Source organism: Monodelphis domestica, chromosome X, assembly GCF_027887165.1.
Source record: "Monodelphis domestica isolate mMonDom1 chromosome X, mMonDom1.pri, whole genome shotgun sequence".
NCBI classification, from domain to species: Eukaryota; Metazoa; Chordata; class Mammalia; order Didelphimorphia; family Didelphidae; genus Monodelphis; species Monodelphis domestica.
Window position 1 is genome coordinate 46,890,639 of NC_077235.1, and position 16,268 is coordinate 46,906,906.

A 16,268-nucleotide genomic window follows, 5' to 3' on the forward strand; every position below is an offset into this window, starting at 1 on the left:
CCTAGGCCTGAAGTTTCTGATTTCCAGTCCCACCTCCTCTTCCAGGAAGCTCACCCAGAGCCACAGAAGCCCAAGGTGGAAGGGATCCTGGGCACCCTCCAAAGGAATCCCCACCCACCCTACTTTCCTCAGAGGTCACTCACAACTCTGCCAGAAGATCTCCAAGGCCAGGGATGGGAGCCTATTTCAGTGTGGGGCACATCGAATGAATTAGAAATGGTTTCTGACCCCAAACCTACATTTGCTTTTCTACAACTTTCACCTATCACCTCTGCTTCAGTGCTCTGGAGTAAACACATCATGTCTAATGATCTAATCACTCTTCCCAGGCTCCTCCTTCAGATACTTGAGGAAAACTATCACAGCTCTGAGATCTCTCCTCCTGGCCAAACTTGCCTGGTTCCTTCCAGCAATCCTCTTAAGACACAGACTCAGGGCCCTTCCAAGCCTAATTGCTTCCTTCTAGATATTTTTCAGCTTTATCAATACCCTTCTTAAAACAAACTCTCAGAACACAGCCCCAGTATATACCAGATGTGTTCTAATTAGGCCAGGACACAGGGGGGACTCCTTATTTCTGAAATTGAGGCCTTGCAGGAGTGTGTGTGTAGCTTCTGCTCCTGAGCTTGTTTTGTACAGATGGGAAAGCAGGCACTTGTGGGGCAGAAGATGCTGATGTCCCATCGTGGGATACTAATGAGGTCCAAGCCTTTTTTTTTCTCTCTCTATATTTGGGTATCTCCATACAGAGGTATCTTTCAGGGACCTTCTGAATCAGTCTTAAAGCTGGGTCACCTTGGCTGGGTTTAATCTCCTATGCCAAACTGGAAATTCAGTAGTGTACTCAGCACTCAAATGGATCTCATCTGTTCAGGAGTTCCCTCTGAACAATGGAGATCACTGCCTAGCCATGTCTACAACTTCTCCACCGAGGCTTCCCTTAAGATGGCATCTGTGGGTTTCCTGCCACTATAAGGATTAGTGAAGCAGCAGGGCGGTCACCTGTCCTCACCTTCTGTTCTCTAATCCCTTGATGAAATTCCTCTTGTTCCCAGTGTCCTTCACTGGTTTTATATCTCTGCCTGCTCACATTTGCTGTTGTCCTTGATGGCGAAAGAAGCTGGTTATAAAATGATAGTGTAAGAAAGAGATCTGAAATAAACTGGTTAAGCTAGGCCCAAGCCATATTTGGATGGCCTTAAGTGCTAGGCTGTGAAGGTGGTATTTTATCTTAGAGACAATAGGGAGCCATAAAAGAATGATATATATGGTCCAACCTATGTCTGGCAAATTTGATTTTTGGCAGCTGGGTGGAACTCAAAGTGGAGAGGAGGGCAATCAGGAGGCTGTTATGATAACCCGTTATCAGGCGGTTGGGACAGAAAAGAGGAGAGAGAAGTTGGGGAAGGAAGAGTGCAAGTAGCAATGATGGTCTTCTCATTTCCTTAGTCACCAACCTGATATTTAGTTAGTGCCTTCCACATAGTAATTGCTCAGTAAATGCTTGTGGAATAAATTGGATTCAATACACACAGGATTACAGGTCATAGATAGCTAGAAGGTTACCTCAGAGGTTATCTATTAAAATGAATGAACCCTTTTTATTTTCTAGATGAGGAAACAGATCCAGAGAAGCTAAGTAAGTTCTCCATGATCACACAGCCAATAATCTATCTATCTATCTATCTATCTATCTATCTATCTATCTATCTATCTATCTATCTATCTAGTGTTACTTTCCTAGAAATTTATTGAGTTGACTTAACATTGACCCAACAGTGTAAAAGCTTTAGGGGGATTTCCTATGATATTTGAAAAGCAGAGATTGTTCACAAGGATGAGGGAGGTTATCAGCGCAATCTGTGCTATCTGCCTTAAGTGTTTTCTGAACATGTTTCTCTGGAGGGCTCAGCCCATGGTTCTTTTTACCTAATTTTCTGTTTGTTATTCCTAGTGCCACTGGAACTGGACAGGATATCTAGCCTCGGGTCTTCCATCGAGTGGGCAAGGACTTCTGAGGTCGACTAATCCAAACCCTTCATTTTACAGATGAGGAAACTGAGTCTCAGATAGGGGAAAGGAACTTGCTTAAGGTCACACAGGCAGGGAAGAGTACTTGGATTCAAACTCAAGTCCATAGACTCAAATTTGAGGGCCCCACCTCCCACAGGAATCCCGAGGGAGAGTTCACAAAACTATTCTTCTCCCTGGGCCTATGAAGTAATGCAGCCAGTGAATTCTTTTCAGTGGTTACCAAAAGGCAATAATTTCTTTATGGTCGTATTGAGAACTTCAACCCCTCACTTTACATAAACCCAGAATCTACCTTTTTATCTTTAATTTAGCTCAAGAACAGCAACTACTAGGGACTGCTTCCTGACGAGTTCTAGGGAATGAAGATTGTACTTCTTAGGCTTAGAACGGGAACACCCACACAGAAACTCCTTTCCCCTTGAGGGTCTTTAGGCGAGCACCTAAGGGAATGTGCCAGAGGACTGGATTTGGAGAGCCAGATTGCTGATTCTACCATTCACACCTGTGTGACCTTGGGTAAGTTACCTCACCCCTCGGGGTCTATTTCCTGCTCTGTAAATCGCTGGGCTTGGACTAGGGAGCTTCAGGGATCCACTCCGAGTCAGGCCGCATAAACTATACATTAAAGAGTTTTGGACTTTTTCACTGCCCCAGAAAAAGAAACCGTGGAGTAGTGGAAAGCGTGCCCTATCTGGAGCCAGAAGATCCGGCTTGCAAATTGGGATCAGCTCGGATCATTCGACTAGTAAAGTACCAGGAGCCTTTAATACTGGTCAGGTAACTTTGCCGCGTGGTTCGCCTAGCAGCAACAGCCCAAACCGGCGATAAGTTGGGCGGGGGAATTTTGCTGAGGCTTGGAGCAAGTGGGCGGGCGGATGGATTCAAGCTCGGTCCCAAACCAAACAGGATTGGGCGAGGGGCAGGGTTTGGACAAAAGAGGTGGGTCCATAAGAGCTTAGTGCCACCCCCGGACACTCGCGCAACGCCTACATCCGGGTTCTTTAGCCTCGTTCCCGGGCTGTATAAAGTTCGCCGGCCCCTTTGTTCGCTCTCATTGCGTAGTTGCGTCTTTGCCTGCTCGTTGTTTAGGCACCTCGGGGGCCTTGGAGACCGAGGGGGCTAGAACGCGTGCGTACAAAGCCGAGTTTAGAACGCGTGGCGGCAACGGCGGGAAGCCGAAGCGACTTAAGCCAGAAGTAGCCGGAGAGCCCAGCGCCCTCCTTTGCCTCTCTTTGGCTAATCGGTGCGTAGGAGATGCCCAGCGGGAGGCTTTCGCTGCACTCCCCCCAGTTAGGTTGGTTTGGGCGGCGGTGGCCCTGCACTTTACTTATATAAAGATGGAGGGAGTGGGCGCCATTTTAGGTGGCTGGTGGAGGGAGAAGGGAGAAGAGGGAAGGGGGGGAAGGCTATGGCGGGGGTGGGGTGCGGCTCAGGCCTAGTAGCGGCCTGTCCGAGCGGCGCGGGACCCTGCTCCCCGGGCTCGAGAAACTCCTGCCTAGTGGGTTGGGGGGTGTTGGGGGAAGGAGGCTGACGGTCCGGGAGCGGGAAGTGCTAGGGAAGCGGCTGGGGCCTCTGAGGCCGCTCCCTGACCGCTGGCGCGAGGAGGGGGAAGGGAGGGGAAGCGGGCCCAGGCGAGGTGCCGGGCTGTTTCTAGTCGGGACTGCGGCCATTTTGTGTCACAATCACGCGGTGGCGGCCCGAGCCGGCCAGTCGGCCCTCCCCCCCCCCCACCAGCAGTGGGGGGAGAGGGTGGAGCTGGGACAGAGCCCAGGCAATCCTTTATTTTCTTCCTTCCCGGCGGGGGCCCGTACTGCCGGGGCCCAAGAGATTCCGGGGCCGGGGCTGCTCCGGGAAAGCCTCCCCCTCCCCCCGCTCCCCGTTCCCTGATCCCTATTTGGCCCGCTTTGGGGCCTTACTCAGTTGCAGTCTAGCCCTGCTGGGGCCTGGGCGCCCGCGTTCTTGAGTCCTTGGTGTGCCCTTGAACCGTTTGGCTGCCTGCCTTTTAATCCGGCTCAATTTGGGACAGCTGGGGGAGGTGCCCCATTAGCTCTGGGGTGGGGCCTGGGGGGGCGACGAGGGGACTTGGCTCGGACCAGGAACTTGGGAGCTATGAACAATGCAGGGAGGGGGCTGCACGTGACGGGATGAGCTAGTTTGTTACTGTTGGGAGAGTTTTGAAACTAACTCATTTGGACAGCAAACTTTCAGGCTGCAACAGTCTCCGTTTTGTATCTTATTAAAGAGAAGTCAGAACGGTTTAGTTTTTTACTCTGCGTGTCTGCAAGTTTGGAGAACCTAAATTGTTTTCTCTTGTGTGTGTTTTGTTTTGCTTTTGGTGGACAGAATATAACAAAGTCAGAATGGTTGAAGCAGATCGTCCTGGGAAACTGTTCGTAGGGGGTCTCAATACCGAGACCAACGAGAAGGCTCTTGAAGCTGTATTTGGGAAGTATGGGCGAATAGTGGAAGGTGAGATAACTAGTTGAAGACACATTTATTGTTTTGTTTCTTTCCCTCCCCCCCAAAAAAACCTCCCCAAACCAAAACCGGCTGGGCGATGATGAATGTCAATTCTATTGAACTTATGAAGTGATGATGTATTTGTTGTTTACTCTAAGAAGTTCTGAGCTGCTGCTTGCTGCCTTTAAACGGGGAGGGGGCACAGCGGCCGCAACAGCAGCATCGGTTTTTATGGGTTAATATCAAATTAGAATGAATCCTTTATTTCTCACTCCCGTGTAGTACTCCTGATGAAAGATCGTGAAACCAGCAAATCTAGGGGGTTTGCTTTTATCACTTTTGAAAGTCCTGCAGATGCTAAGGATGCTGCCAGAGACATGAATGGGAAGGTGAGCTATAGTCATAATATACACATAATGGTTTGCATCAAACAGAGAAAATACTTTAAACTGCACTTAGTATTTCATTTGTCTCCGTTTGCCAGTTACATAAGTCACCAGAGCTAGAAATGTTATTTTCAGACCTGGTTTATAAGCAGAAGCTGGTAATTTTCTGCATGCCTCACATCCAATTTTCCAATAGTTTTGTCCTACATAGTAAAACTAGCATCATGGGGGTGGGGGTCAATCACAAAAGATATAGAATGTGGGTTTGACTATCTAAAGTTACATAACCTAAATACCCATTTGTTACATAATCTTAGACTACTTGGAGGGGGAAGAATAGGGAAAGAACTGCTCTTTTTTTAACTACTATTACATCTGCATTACATGCATAACATTATCTACAGTTAATTTTTAGCTCTTAGGAAGCATTCAAATTAGATTTATCAACATCTCAAGGTGTAGGACTATAGATAATTCCATTTTCTGAGATAACATATATATTAAAGGGCAAATTAAGCCAATATAAAAAGCTTGAAAGATATAGGAGGATATTTTCTGGGTGAATTGTTTTGACCAACCTCCATTTGCACAGTATTCTATGTTTAAAAGCTTGCCTAAAAGGGGGGCACATTGGAGAATACTACTTGGTTCCAGGTATTGGTCTCATTACTTCAGAAAGTAGATCTAGCATTAATTAATGCTATATTTGCTGATCTGAACCTTTTTTTTTTTTAGCTTCTGGATGGAAAATCAATTAAAGTTGAACAAGCTACTAAGCCAACATTTGAAAGTGGTGGTAGGCGGGGGCCACCACCTCCCCCAAGAAGCAGAGGCCCTCCAAGAGGCCTTAGAGGAGGAGGACGAGGAGGAAGTGGTGGAGGAACAAGGGGGCCACCATCACGTGGAGGACACATGGGTATATTTTCTAAGCAGCTTTTTAAAAGTATATGGGCAAACATTTTGATAAAAAGAAAACACAAACTTGCACAGAAATTCATAAATGTTGTATTTGTACTTAAGACTCCCAGTCTTCCAAAATGTAGTTAGGAGCCTAAACTGTATTCCTTTTTGGTCCAGTTGTTCCTTATCTAACTGATAAGGTCCAGAAAAACAAACAGTCCCTTCAACACAACCAATGCAAACTTAAGAGCTCAATAACACATCTGTATGAGTGTTTGGAGAAGATAAATCAGCCTTACTATGCAGCTGGGGAAAAATGGCTAGCATTTCACCACAGGGAAATGAGAATGAATTTTCCTTTTATGGTGCTATAATGAGTTCACACACTCCACCCTCTTTAAAACTACTTGAGCATGCGTTTAATGGAGATTTAAGATTCACTAACTAAGAATGGAAAAAATCTGCATGCGAAAAGTATGTGGCTGAATGAATTAGTCTAAAATTCCAAATTCCATCTAAAATCCTACCACAGCTCTTGGTAACATGGAATAGTTGATAGTTTGTGGCTGATAGCCAGGTTTTATGGCAGACAATGTAGATTCTTCAGACATTATTTGTGCTATATCATAGCACATGGGTAATTGTCAACTGATTTAACTTTTACTTTTTTTTCCTAATATAGATGATAGCGGATATTCTCTTAACTTCAACATGGGGTCTTCCAGGGGACCTCTTCCAGTAAAAAGAGGCCCACCACCACGTAGTGGCGGGGGTCCTCCACCTAAAAGATCTGCACCTTCAGGGCCAGTTCGTAGCAGTAGTGGAATGGGAGGAAGAGGTCAGTTCTATAGGTTGCCTTTCTGTAAATTTTGTTGCTCAAATAACATAGTTTGGATTGGGGGATCATTCAGATAACAAATAGTTCATCTGCATAGTTCTTTCACAGTGAGGCTCTTGAAACGACTAAGTCCATGAGGTGTTGGTTGGCTTAGATAGAATCTTCAGAATAGGAAGGGATTCATCTTAATGAAATCTGTACCTATAGACTGAGAAGAGACTAGATGAATGCTTGTAGATCATTCTATTTTGGGCTATCTTTTAATTGGTTTTCCTTATTGAACTGAAGGCTGCCTCTGACTTCCATCCATTGTTCTTAGTTCAGCCCTCAGGGGCCAATGAAAAGGAGCCAAATCTCCTCACATGAGAATTATCAAATATTTGGAAGACTAGCACATAGGCAACACCCCTCCCCCCACCCTCAAGACTAGGCTACATATTAGATGGTTCAATGGATCGTTGTTTTTGACTTTGCTCTTTAACAATGTGCTTCTATTAATAGCCTCTAAGATCTCAGTTGGCTGCCACATCCCCTTTGATTCACATTGGGCCTGAGTCATATCTTCCCTATCCTGTACATTTTTGTACACGGTTGACCACAAATTATGAGACTTGAACTAAGTGCCTACTATGTGTCAGGCATAGTGCAAAACAAGTAAAAATAAGTTATCCGCTGCCTTTTAAGGACCATCATTCTTAGCAGTGGTTACATTCTTGACCCCTTGGATCCCATTTCTATGCCTTCATGTAATAAAAGAACAGGACAGGCTCCAGTTTTCAGTTGACTAGGTCAACTGACTGATAAGACTTATCAAGCCAAGGTTATCTGGGTGGCATCACCTGACAATAATACAAAAAAGAGAAACTTAATCTGTCCCTTTTCTTGCTGTGAAACTTATCTGTTCACAACTTATCTCTTTAAGAAGACATTCTAGAATTTTGCTAGAAATTGACTCTCAGCTGAACTTTGGATGGCTTGTGTTTTGAAGCTACTCCTATTTGTATGCCATTGCACTTTTCATGTACAGTGACTTGACAGTCCCCCTTTTGCATATATATAGAGTAGCTGGAATTGGGTGTGTTAAGAACAGCTAGAATCAACCACGTCTTACCTTGCTTGATGAGGAAATGGAAGCTGCCATTTTGAAGCTTTGTCCTTTGGTATAGAGAAAATGGAGGCAAATAGGACTTGAGCAGTGCTTCTCACTTTGTTCATCTGCCTTTGATCCATGTCTCTTGCCCCTTTTTGGGGCTCAAAAGTCCTTACAGCTAAAATACAGATAAGGAAACAGGTTCAGAAGACTCCCTGCCCATAATCTCATCTCAAGTTATCAATGGCAGGATTTCAAAAACCCAAGTTTTAAAAGTCCAGTCTCCTACAAACTCATTTTTATGAGTCTTAATGTGCCAGAAATCAAATTAGGGGAAACATTTCAAGTGCTTAATTAGCAAATTTAGACCAAATCTGTAGGTCACCTGGGCCAAATCTATACATAAGTGATAAGAGAAAACCAAGGTTGGGGTGACATTTGAACTCAAATGTTAAAAGCCCAGGCCAGAATATGTGATTTGGATGATGAATGTTGTACCTGTTGTACATCTTCTATGTGCATTTTATATAGCTGGATATAACGTGGTAGCCTTTCCAGAATAAAGCTGGATATTTAGGTCATTTCAACACATTTCTAAAATGCTTAAATCTTTATTCTTAAAGCCATGCCATCTGTTTTAGAACCAATAATTTGTTCATAGGTTCTGAGGCAGAAGAGCAATAAGGGCTAGGCAATGGGAATTGTGACTTGGCCAGGATCACACAGTTAGGAAGTAACTGAGGCCATATTTGAGCTTAGGACCTCTTGTCTCTAGGCCTGGCTCCACTGAACCACTTAGCCATCCCCTCTTATGCTTAGTCTTTAACAGAATGTCATTTCAAGGGGATTTAGGAATATGTTGAACTTTAAAAAACTAAATTAAAAACTTAGAAAACAATTTGATTTTTAGGTAGCATTGCTTTCAATTGAGTATACTGCCATTGTTTTAGATAAAGTTTTTTGTTTAAAGCTCCAGTTTCACGTGGGAGAGACAGTTATGGAGGTCCACCCCGGCGGGACCCAATGCCATCTCGAAGAGATGTTTATATGTCACCAAGAGATGATGGATATAATACTAAGGACAGGTAAAAGAAAATCCCAGTTATAACTTCTGAAGAACCTTTTTTGTTTGTTTTAGGCACTCGGATAACACATAGTTGTTTTATTTCAGCTATTCTAGCAGAGATTATCAAAGTTCACGGGATAACAGAGATTATGCACCACCTCCAAGAGATTATGCATACCGTGATTATGGTCATTCCAGTTCACGAGATGACTATCAGTCTAGAGGCTACAGGTATAGGCTTGGGGACACATTTTACTCTTGGGGTCTTTAACTAAACTTCTGGGACTTGGGAGTTACTCCAGTGAGCTATTCCTGAAGACTCAATACTTCTGTATCTTTAATTTAGTGATCGTGATGGGTATGGTGGTCGTGATAGAGATTATTCAGATCACCCCAGCGGAGGCTCCTACAGAGATTCGTATGAGAGTTATGGTAAGAATTGAGTTTGAGGGTCTCTTTAAGATAAATTTATCTGTGCTTAAAGTCTGTAGACCATGTGGACCAGTTTCAGGCTGTGCTTGCTTTCAAGGGATTTTTGTTTGCATTGTGGGGTGAACTGGCACATTGACATCTTTTTTAGTTTGAAGGGCCTTGAAGTTTTTTTAAGGAATTTAATCTTCAGGCTTTTTGCTTGCTTTCAAGGGGATGGGGGATTTGCTTGCTTTCAAGGGTAAATTGGCAGTATTATGTGTTTTCCCCCCCAACAGTGAAATCAGTACTTTTTAAAATGCTAATTGACAAGATCAAATATTTACCATTACAATATGAAGCAAAGTCTACAGTTGCAACTTACCACTGGACAAAATGGCTGAGTTTCTACTGTAAAATAAACAACCTGTTCTGGAATGTCCTTAAACGATGCCTCTTGAAATACTCTACAGTTTTTTCAAACAAACGTAAAGCATTCATTATTTCGGCAGATGAGCAATCCCCACTATAAATTACCAGCAGTGGCAGATTTTACACCTCCACTTGAAAAAAAAAGTAAACATGTAATACAGGAATTCTTTATAACTATTGTGTATATATAAGATTTATAGTGTTGCCATATTACCTGACCATTGACCCTGCAGGTAACTCACGTAGTGCTCCACCTGCCCGAGGGCCCCCGCCATCTTATGGGGGAAGCAGTCGCTATGATGATTACAGCAGAGATGGATATGGTGGAAGCAGAGAAAGTTACTCAAGCAGCCGAAGTGATATCTACTCAAGTGGTCGAGGAGATCGTGTTGGCCGACAAGATAGAGGGCTTCCCCCTTCTATGGATAGGGGATACCCTCCTCCACGTGATTCCTATAGCAGCTCAAGCCGCGGAGCACCAAGAGGTGGCCGTGGTGGAAGCCGATCTGATAGAGGAGGAGGCAGAAGCAGATATTAAAAAGAAAAACCTAAGTTTTTGGACCAAAACCCCCTTTCAAAAAACACAAAGCAAGTGGAACTTGTTCTTTACTACCAGAGGACTACTAAAAAAGAAAAAAATGTTTTTACTTTTTTTTTAATTGTTAAGTTTCCCCTCCATGATTTTTATGCTTTTGTGAAGAACAAGTTAAAGCAATGTTTAATTACATTTGAAATTTGTTTATTTCTTTCCAAAAATCAGATGTTTAAAATGTGTGAAATTTGAGCTCTGTGTTCTAGTGTTGTAAGTTTCGAAAGTAAAGTTTCCCTGAAAAGCTACTTCCCAACTGATTTCCTGACAATTGAGACAAGCAGTTCTTAAGACCTTCCACAAACATCCAACCATCTAAAATGGAAATGGATTCTTCTACTTGTTCAAACCTATCATTCTAAACCAATTAGCTATTTTCTGGAGGGTGGTTGGGGGTTGTCCTGCTCCTTAAGATTTCAGGTTATCCTTTTGAAAACTGAAATCTATACAAGAATTCCCAGTATATCAGATGCTTAGTGAGGAAAAAACACTCAGTAAACTTGAAACCACAAATGGATAGTCATGACTATACTTTGCCTTTCTTCCATTTCTTGTGAATCTGCAAGACCAACCCCCCCAAATAAAAAAGCATTTACATGTATTAAACAACTACAGAATTCTAAATAAAAAGGTTTGACCGGTTCCAACAACGAAGCTTCAAAAAATGATACTTGCTCTTACTGTTTCAAATTTTTGCAACTCTGTAGTGTCTCACTTTTAAAGGAACAGCTTGATTCCAAAGGCAAAGGAGAAAATAGATAAGCAAAGAAGTTTAATCTTCAACTTCTCAAAGGCTAATGACTTCTAAAAACAAGTGACTCTTTCAGCATTCCACTTCAGATATAAAGCATCAAATGCCTGTGAAACAGCAAAGATGGTAAGCAAAGCAAACTAGTTTTTCCGTCTAAGTCAAAATTGAACCAAAGTATCTTCCTCATAGTACAGCGAGACATGGCTGTACCTCATGGCAAATGGAAGTGCTTTCTAGATAACCCTTGGAAAAGCAATATTCACTAGAGTTTAGAAGTCTTTCAAATCCAACTTTTTTTCTTGGATTTTTCTTAAAGCATGTATAACGCTTAAACATTTACAATGCAGCTCTTAAAATAATTACATTTTGGGTTGGGGAGGGGGTTTTTTTCCCCATGTTCTTATGAAGACAAAGCTGCATATGCAATTGTTTTTTCTTCCCCCAAATTAATCTTTAGTCACAAATTGGCTTAAAAATTGGGTTTTTTTCCAAGCAAGCCATTGCAAACCTAATATTTAGTTGGATGCCTGACTTACTGTTATAGTTGAAACTACACTGTGTGGGGAAGAGTAGTCATTTTTTTCTCCTTCTTTAAAGAATCAAAACACAAAACCTGAGGCAACATTAGCCAGGTCCAGCCGTGAAGTTGAAACGATGCACTTGAATGTAGTAAACTTGAAGACCTCCAACTAAAAATCCAATCTTTACACTCCACTATTCCTTCACAAATAATTCAACTTAATGGATTTAACATGGCAGTCCACCATTGGAAAGGAATGAAAATCCATAAGCCATGCAACTTGCCATTAAGCCAGTCCAGACCAGTGAATCTGCCATCACTTAAGAGAATAAAACTTGAACCTAGTAGTCCGCAAGTCTGAGCTTGACTTAAACTTTCTGGAATCAAGGGCAGTTATAGGCTGGCAAGTTCAGTTTTCTTTTTAAGAAGTTCATGGGAGATAAGTTCTATGTTTAATTTTTGCAGGCTGATTATTGCTGTGTCAGGAATGCTGATGTTAAAATGCTGACATGTTAATGTACTAGAGATGAAAATAGCATCTATGATAACATAAGGTAAGTAATACTCTGTGTTTGTGAGACCCACCTACAGACTTTGCTCTTGTGAAAATGTTGAATTGGTTGCCAAAGCATTTGGCTATACTATCATTTCGGCCATTTGTGGCAAATCATTGAATGTGGGGGAGGGGGAAGCATTTGAATCCAGCTCTTAATTGACAATCTCAAATTGGGTCTGTTGGGGAGTCATAGGTTCCAAGATTTAAGAGCTGAGAACTAGGTTCTAAAGCCACAAATGTGTGTGTGTTGCTTATCCTGTGCATCTTATCCTGTAAGATAGGATGATTGTGAAGTTGTTGGACAGAACAAAAACCCTGATGACTGAAAGCATTCTTCCATCTTACAGAGTCACTACAGAAGCAGGATGCTGAAATATCACTGAAGTCAGTTGCATCAAAGAGTTTTTGCCTTGGATGATGATTCCTGTGAAACTGAGCTGAACAAAGGGATCCCTTGTTGGGCTACTATTACCCTTAACCGTAACATGATCCTTACAGGAAATGTTAAAAAGTTCAGGTGTATATGTAGTAGGAGAAAGTACTCATTTTTTGGTAGCGTGAGGTTTTACAGTTGGAATTTGGGGGAATCTTGCTGGGTGGTTTTTTTTTTTTTCCCCAGTCAAGTTGTAGGAATAAATTTGCCATTAAAATCTTTTAAATTTTCTCAAATAAAAGACTAGCAGGAATGAGGTTTGGGTAAATGAAGACAAGTAGAGCTGCCTATAGGGAAACAATTGGTAGGAAGGAATTTGTAACCCGTCAGGGACTTTCAAAGATAATAGTCATTCAGATAATTCATCTGTGAAAAATTGGTTTACTATGAAATCCCCAAGTTGGGAAATCTTTTTTAAATTGCCCAAGAATAAATGATTGTTTTGTGTTTTTTGAAACTGTTACATTATATAATAACTCCTTTTCCCTTTCTCCCCACAATTTGGAAAACTAGTAGCTGAAGCTAGCAGAAACAGCCAACTGCTACAAAGGTAGAGATCATGGAGGTTTTTTATCCCCCCCCCCCCCCCCCCAATTGGTGAAGATGTTAACATTTAGTTTTATGTTCCCTTTCCCTTATGTGCTTGCAGTACTGACTTACCACAATAAAAAGGGAATTAATTCATGGGGGTAGGATATTTTCTCAGCTCATTAGTGAAAACTAAGCTTGCATTTAGGAAAAATTTAGATTAACATCACTTTTTTCATCTTTATGAACTTGTCTGCATCTGTGTTCTAATATATTGACATAACTTCTACTTAGGCTCTGGTCAGAAGCTTCAAATAGCTATTTGAGACAGAAATTTTGACAATTTACTTACTTTTGTTTCCCCTGGCTCATCCTGCTTTGAAAAGATAATAGCTTGCATTAATACAGTGCTTCGGAGGGGGAGCACTGGCTATTTTTTTTATATGTATAAGCATTGGTTTCTTGTAGATGAACTCTGTTGTAGTAGACCTTAGAAAAATAATTGAGCGGGTTTAAGAGTACTAACCAGTTAAGTCCAATTTGTGAAATGAATGAAGGATAAATTGTTGCATCTCTTTCAAGACAGGCAACTTGGGAAGGTCTCAGGTTTCCTTTACACTGTCTGGTTTGAAAGGTCAAATCTCAAGCATAATCACTTGAGGAAATAAAATGGACACTTTGACTTAGCAGGTTGACTACTTCTTTAGAACAAATGTGGTAATTGATAGTAACAATGTAATAAATGTCTGTGCTATCACTAGCTAGAGCGGGTTCAGAAAACCTTTCATCTCATTTATTATTAAAGTGTTTATATTGTACATTTTTGGTTTCATTGAATAAATGTATGGTTTCCTCCATTCTGGTTTCCTTTACTTCAGTTCATTTAATTAATTTAGAATAATTTTTCCATGGTTCCATGATTCATGTTCTTTCCCTCCTGTAGCTGACACAATTCCCCTGGGTTTTACATGTGTCATTGATCAGGACCTATTTCCATATTAACATTTGCACTAGGGTGATAGTCTACATCCCCAATCCTATCTCCTGGGTCTATTTAAATCTGTGGCCTACTTTTTTCTCGTGACTTTGCACATTTTGGTCTTAATTGGAGCCTGGAGTTAGTTGCCAAGATGAAGAAAAGATAAGCTACAAAACCACTGTAGACAAATTTAGCTCAGGCCTTCTATGATGAAGTGCTGTATTCTGTTACAAGAAGCTCCCTGAATTAGAAATGAGCTGCTTCCCTCAACCTCATCTAGTAAGTCAGCAGGGAGAAGGTGCAGCCTGGCCTGTTGAAGAGAGGCTGCTCATCGAGCAGCTACTGGTACCCCTGATCACTGCTACCTCCTGGGCCATTCTCCTGATCCATCTGTCCTCTGGTACCTCAAGTGTTGGCATACTGATTTGCTTCTGCTTCTACCTAGGATCTTGGCATATTTTGCTTCTAATCTTTAAAGGGGGGGGGGGGGGGTTTGGGAGCTTTTGAATTGTTGGTAAAAAAGGAACAATCCTGAGGTTAAGAAACCCAATTTGGCTTTTATATGTATTGTTGACTTTCTGTAGGCTTCTTTCCTAAGGCTTGAAGCAGCTGCAGCTGCAGACCTTTTCCATCCCTCTTTGGGATTCCAAAGTTCTGACCACCTAACTTCATGCTAGAGACTACATCCCAGAGACCTTGCTTCCCTTACCCCTCCCTGTCTTGAATTTGGATCCTTCACAAGTCTAATGTCTCCTTCCATGCTTCCCCTCTCCAATCCTTGTGGGATTATTCCCCAGAGGCTAACTGGCTCTTCTCAAACGTTAGAATAACCATAAGTGGCATGGTAAGTCTTCCTAGACTTGGAAAGATTGGAGTACCAACCTTAGTGCTCCACTCAACAAGAAAGGATTTAGGCCCCTTAGAAGGCAGGCCCTAGATCATTTTTCTGGCCATTTAGGAGATTCTTGAGTTGTGGCTTCTGTTTAGAAGAGCTCCCCATAAAAGGGAAGTAGCATCCTGGAATTAAATTTACACTGATGTGCTTTCCATTGTAATGTTCGATTTGCAGGGGCAAATCTTGACCCATTGTCTCAGGTTTCCTATTTTGTATTTCCTGGCCTGTCGAAATTGGGCCCAAAGTGTTGACTGATGGGGATGGGGCAGTGTTACTCCGGGTCTTGTATATACCTTGCCTCTTAGCTCTTGAGGGACCGTACTTTACTCCTTAGCCCTCCTGAGCACGTACCAGAAATGTTCATGGTACTAGCGAAGGTTTCAGTGAGCCACCCTTCGTTTGCAACAGGACCACTTGGTTAGACTGAGGGATTGCTGAGGATGTGTGTAGTTTTCAGCCACTGGCACGCGTGGGTAACAGATAAACAGTTGGGCAAAAGCTACTAAGTTTCTGCACAAGTCTCCTCGGAGGATGGATCATGACAGCAGTAATGATTTACCCCCCAAATGGGGGCAGATCTAGCCTGTAGGAGGGCTCTTAGCAAATATACTTGGCTGCGTTCATCTATCAAAACACAAGGTGCATTTTATATGCGCTTTTCATTACTATTTGAGACAAACAGACATACCTCGACCCCACTCCAGAAGGCAGGCTTCAAAATGACAGGGATGGACAGACGGGTAGACGGATGGACTACCAGCAAGGTATAGTTTATCACAAAGTAACAGGCCGCTTACACTCTTCCAGCAGCAATCCCATTACTGGACACAGATATACACAGAAATCTGTACTCTATCAAAATATTGAGAAAAAAATTGAGGAATGACCAAACAAAGTGATACAGGAAAATAAGGCGTGACAGAGTGGCCAAAGAGCTGGCCCCAGAGCTAGGTAGAGCTTGGTTCAAGTCACCTCTGACAGACTGGCTGTGTGACCTTGGGCAAGTCACTTTAACTCAGTGCTTTTAAGACCATCCAAGTTCCCCCGGTAGAGGAAGTTCCTCACTGGCAGCTTCCTTTCCTGATGAAATCATAGGCTCAGTCCCTATCCCTAATGTGCATTAAGGGATGGATGATCTGTTTGAGGAATTCAAAGAGAAATTGGGAGATTCAGGTGAAGTCACGAAGGCTGAAACAAAAGGCTACAGAAGAGAGATAGAAAGAAAACTGTGTAAATAAAAATATCAGGAGTACTTGTGCTAATGAAAGTGATATCGTCCGGGAGAGCAGATAATGAAACCTGCCTCCCTTCCTTCAGCAGAGAGATAGGAGAACTATTAGGGCAGAATGTTCCCTACGTTGTCAGATAACCATTGTAAGTCTGTTTTGGCATAACTTTTTTAA

The 16,268-nt window shown here is 42.4% G+C and overlaps 2 protein-coding genes and 1 non-coding gene across 8 annotated transcripts in view; all 3 read left to right on the forward strand.

Moving 5' to 3' along the window:
• The first annotated feature begins 3,027 nt into the window (after positions 1-3,027).
• Positions 3,028-13,848, forward strand: RBMX (RNA binding motif protein X-linked). Of its 3 annotated transcripts, none has more exons than XM_007507351.3 (11): positions 3,028-3,328; positions 4,378-4,503; positions 4,777-4,883; positions 5,616-5,796; positions 6,463-6,618; positions 8,679-8,793; positions 8,880-9,005; positions 9,121-9,206; positions 9,848-11,080; positions 11,940-12,028; positions 12,378-13,848. In XM_007507351.3, the coding sequence occupies exons 1-9, from the start codon at positions 3,289-3,291 to the stop codon at positions 10,150-10,152; spliced, it is 1,242 nt and encodes a 413-aa protein (XP_007507413.1). In that variant the 5' UTR covers positions 3,028-3,288; the 3' UTR covers positions 10,153-11,080; positions 11,940-12,028; positions 12,378-13,848. The 3 variants fall into 3 exon arrangements, with proteins under 3 accessions (XP_007507413.1, XP_007507415.1, XP_007507414.1); XM_007507352.3 differs by having other exon boundaries at positions 3,057-3,277; XM_007507353.3 differs by lacking the exon at positions 6,463-6,618 and having other exon boundaries at positions 3,054-3,328.
• Positions 4,589-4,665, forward strand: LOC130456207 (small nucleolar RNA SNORD61). The gene has a single exon (XR_008914801.1). It is a non-coding gene; the product is annotated as a small nucleolar RNA SNORD61 (small nucleolar RNA).
• Positions 13,849-14,174: 326 nt separating the features above from the next.
• ARHGEF6 (Rac/Cdc42 guanine nucleotide exchange factor 6) overlaps positions 14,175-16,268 on the forward strand; it is a 151,401-nt gene continuing 149,307 nt past the window's right edge. The window contains exon 1 of one of the 4 annotated variants that reach the window (XM_056808869.1): positions 14,175-14,370. The gene's annotated coding sequence lies outside the window, so the exon portion shown is untranslated. The remainder of the gene's footprint in view (positions 14,371-16,268) is intronic. The other 3 variants (XM_056808872.1, XM_056808870.1, XM_056808871.1) reach the window with 3 other exon arrangements.